This window comes from Triturus cristatus, chromosome 1_1 (assembly GCF_964204655.1).
Source record: "Triturus cristatus chromosome 1_1, aTriCri1.1, whole genome shotgun sequence".
Taxonomy (NCBI): domain Eukaryota; kingdom Metazoa; phylum Chordata; class Amphibia; order Caudata; family Salamandridae; genus Triturus; species Triturus cristatus.
Window position 1 is genome coordinate 368,551,975 of NC_140579.1, and position 3,906 is coordinate 368,555,880.

At 47.3% G+C, this 3,906-nt stretch overlaps 1 protein-coding gene across 1 annotated transcript; it reads right to left on the minus strand.

The window, feature by feature from the left end:
- Nucleotides 1–1,224: 1,224 nt before the first annotated feature.
- LOC146870230 (G0/G1 switch protein 2-like) lies at nucleotides 1,225–2,891 on the minus strand. The gene is made up of 2 exons (XM_085599656.1): nucleotides 2,753–2,891; nucleotides 1,225–1,816 (listed from the first exon to the last, which is right to left on the minus strand). Exon 2 carries the CDS (start codon nucleotides 1,797–1,799, stop codon nucleotides 1,488–1,490), a length of 312 nt encoding a protein of 103 aa, XP_085455782.1. The 5' UTR covers nucleotides 1,800–1,816; nucleotides 2,753–2,891; the 3' UTR covers nucleotides 1,225–1,487.
- Nucleotides 2,892–3,906: the final 1,015 nt, after the last annotated feature.

The following is a 3,906-nucleotide window of genomic DNA, read 5'->3' on the forward strand; positions in this document are numbered from 1 at the left end:
CTGCTGGAGCCGAGGTTCCTCTCTCCTGGGGTGGGCGGGGCTGCTGGGGGCTCGTCCGAGCTGCCCAATAGGCAGGACGTCCGGAGAATTCCGAAGAGCAGGGGATACCAGATCTCGAGGGGATACCAGATATTACACAACACCGGCACAGACATTCCTTCATTTTAAATACGTGTCCCGGTTTTTAGGAGAAAGGTCAGATATTTGTAAAGAGATGCCCTAGAATACTGAAAAAAACATTGGGTTATTATTTTCTGTCAGGCAGCACAAGAGGAGTTCGGCTGCATGCTCCCAGCACAAGGCTGACAGGGTGGAGATCCTGCCATCGATAATGTTAAGCAAATGTAACCATGTCAATATATATGATATATATATATGTGTGTGTATGTACACACACACATTTACACGCCTACCATATATATATATAAGCACATATTTACTAGGTTGCGCCAAAACTGGGACAGGCTAGATACAGAAGTAAGACTAGTGATTAGTCCTACCTTTATTTCTGGTCTGTCCCGGTTTTTGGTCCTCAAAATCTGATCACCCAATGTGACTCCTCCCTCGTGATTGTATTTCCCACTTTCCGACCAAAAAGAAACTCCCAATTGAGGCATCTCTCCCAGTACATATGAACACATTGTTGAGCACAGGAAAATTGGTGTGTAGTAACCCCCTGATATAATTGTATAGCGAAGCCAAGACAACTGGGGCATACTGGCCTAGAAATTGTAACTTGTGTCCAAAGACAGGTAGGTCTGGGGAAGAGCCAGTCGCTGGGGAATTCGGAGAGTCTTGGCAGACAGTGGAAATAAATGTGATGGGTCAAACATAAGTACGTGAAATGTCATGAAGGCCACGTTGGAAGTACGAACCTGAGGTTCCCCCACATCAGCTGTGCACAGATCTTCTGGTCAAGTTTTTTTCCCCATTTTTTATTTTGGAACCAGGTGTATTGTGCCCTCTCGGATCCTTCACTAGTTCCTAGGCAGTCGTAATTTACATGATGCCACTCGCAGACCAATAAACTACAAGAAAAAAATGGAACTACAGGCCCCATAATAGAAAGCTCATTGGCAAGAACTAGTTCTGCACCTCTTAATTATAATGTGGAGCTCGGACCGTGGGCCAGCAAAACTGGTGGGATATTTTTGGGTGAGGACGTGCAAGAAGCAAAACCCTTCCCCAAACTCTCACCGCATACACTGACAAGGACGAGCAAAAGGTATACAAAATAAAATATTTATTATTGAGTGCAAAATAAATGAATCTGTAATAAAAATGAAATGTACAGGCGTTTGCATACTCTCACGTATTTCAGTGCCACCTTGGCAGAATCAGTTTGTGCAACTGCTGCACAGCAGCAATTAAGTCTTTGTGCCAAGCCCACCTAGTAGGCCTTGTTCAGTCTCCAGGTTCAGGCATAGTCCAATAGTCTTATTCGTCGTCAGATTGGTGGGGCGGTTGCAGACACCCCTGTGTACTCCCTAAGAAGCATGCCCCCTGGTGGCCGGGCTCCTGACTCCAATTTCCGGCTTGGAGGGGCTCTTCTCCAAGATCACCTCGGCCGTCTGCTGTGGGGGTCTCGGTACCAGCTGCGTGTTGGGGACCACCCTCTCCTCTTCTTCCTGCTCTCGTTCTGAAGACGTGAAGGGGCTCACGACAGTCTCGACTAGCCCAATGACCACCCCAAAGAAGGCCAGTACACTGCCCAGCAGGTACATCTTCACCATCTTCCGGTTTGGCTTTTGGCTCATCATCTCCCTGGCAAAGGGGATCAGCTCGTGTATGACCTCCATTGTACCTCCGAGGGGCTCTGCGTGAAACACAAGGTAAAGCGTGGTTAAGGTCACTGCATGATCGGCACACCACTTCAGAATTATTCTGTAGCAATAAAATAATATCCCATGCCCAAAAATCGCAAAAGTGCTAGAGGCCACCACCTCATCAAGCACTTATTTTTTTAACTTTACATTCTGATAGTTATATTCCCCCATTCAGCGGAAAACTTAAAACTACAAGAAGCAGAATGCTACAGAAACTATAGATGCTCAACAATTCTGCTAGCCCAGAACAGAACTCAGAGCCGTCTGGTGGCTCAAGGTGAGCAATACATCCAGCCCTAATGCAAGGCTTACAGTGTGGGAGTTCATAGCAAGTGTAGCAGCAATAGGAACATCAGAAATCTTAAATATATCCTCACTAGGGAGCTTACATTCTTCTCTGCATGTGCAACACATACAGATTGATATTTTGGCCACTGTTTAAAGGCAGTTCTACATTTTGAAACTGGGTGTACACATTATTTTTTGTTTTGGAGCAGTCACTTTGTAAACATTGCTCTATGATGGCAGAGACATGTCCTGCAGCTTTACGGACTGCATAAAAACCGTCAGGTAGTTAAAAATTGCATGTTCATAAGCAACGCAGGTAATCAACAGAATGATTAAATAGCTGCACGCTTGTCTCTAACACTTTTAGTAACATTAACTTTTGAAAATTACGAAAAGTTTGTTTAAAGTTGTTTAACCCAAACGTTGAGCTACCAAGTTTCGGTCAGTCAATTCCTGCAACAGTAACAGCTCTTTGATATCTCTGCTGGGCATGAAGACATCCAACAGTACGAGTGGGAGGGAGAGACGTGTGGACACCTATGTTTATTTATCTATAGCTCTCAAGATCATCTATTTCAAATGAACAACATTTTCGCTAACCAACTATAAAATGAAAACGGGTGTTTTCTGTAACTCACCTTTGTAGTGTGCTGTGCGCTTTCAAACCAGAAAACAGGTCTGCAGCAGTTTCAGCCAGAGATCTCCGACAATCGTTCGTAACCTGAAAATCTGACCTCGCTCGCTCTGTCTTGGATTCTGCAACCCGGGTGGGCCTCGTGAAGACCAGGCTACTGTCAGCTGTCTCAGTATCTCTTAAAGTCCAAACTGTGTTTGTTTCTCGAGTCTTAGCCACATCTTTATAATGCAGGCGGACCCGCCCCCATCGTGACGTGGAGTCCTGACAATGGGGGCTGGCCACGCGCTGAGCACGCCGTGTACACGCTGGAGCGACCGCCTCACACACATTACACGGTAGCCAGGGCACTTGTGAGTCTCCGGCGAGGGCGAGTGACCCTATGAGGAGAGCCCGAAGGGGTGAACACGCTGCACCCACGTCTTGTCCACCCTGCTACTGGCGCCCATTTGAGAGGCAGGGGTCAGCATGTTCTCGCGTTCCACATGGCACAGCTGAGCCCCCAGGCACGTAGGCAGCCCACCGACCTCCACTGCAGCATATTCTTTTTAGGTCTCGCCTGACCCAGCGCATGCGCTGGTCTGGCGAGACTTTTTGTGAGAGCTCCAAAAAGTGCTACCAGGCCAGCCTAGAGCTACAGTGCATTTGCGCGGGCGCGCGCGACGCGCTTTACCGCGATTACTTTCACTTTCGCGGCCGCTTTGATGTTTGATCGTGATCGCGATCACTTTCGCTGCCGCAGGGCCGCTTGGCATAGCCAATAGGTCTCGCTTTTGGGACCTTATAAGTATTTAGTTATGCAACTGTTGCAGGGCTAAACACTTATAAGGTCCCAAAGGCGAGACCTATTGGCTACGCCAATGCTTGTTTTTTTTTTGCTGCTAGGAGATGGGTGGTGTTCCCCAAAAAAGCCAGGAAGGCATACAATGAAAAAACACCGGCAAACTCCCACACCATACGAATGCAGGAATAACCATAAACCCCCGAAGGACCTCCCCACATTTGAGAATCAGCACGCGGCGGGGCATTAAATCAGATTCACTAGTGATTAACCTCCACCACCGGTAGCAACATGGAACTCTGCGAATGTTTTTTCATTATAATTAAATACATACAGTGCGTGCACGTAAGATACTCGCATGCTCCCACCTCCCAGAA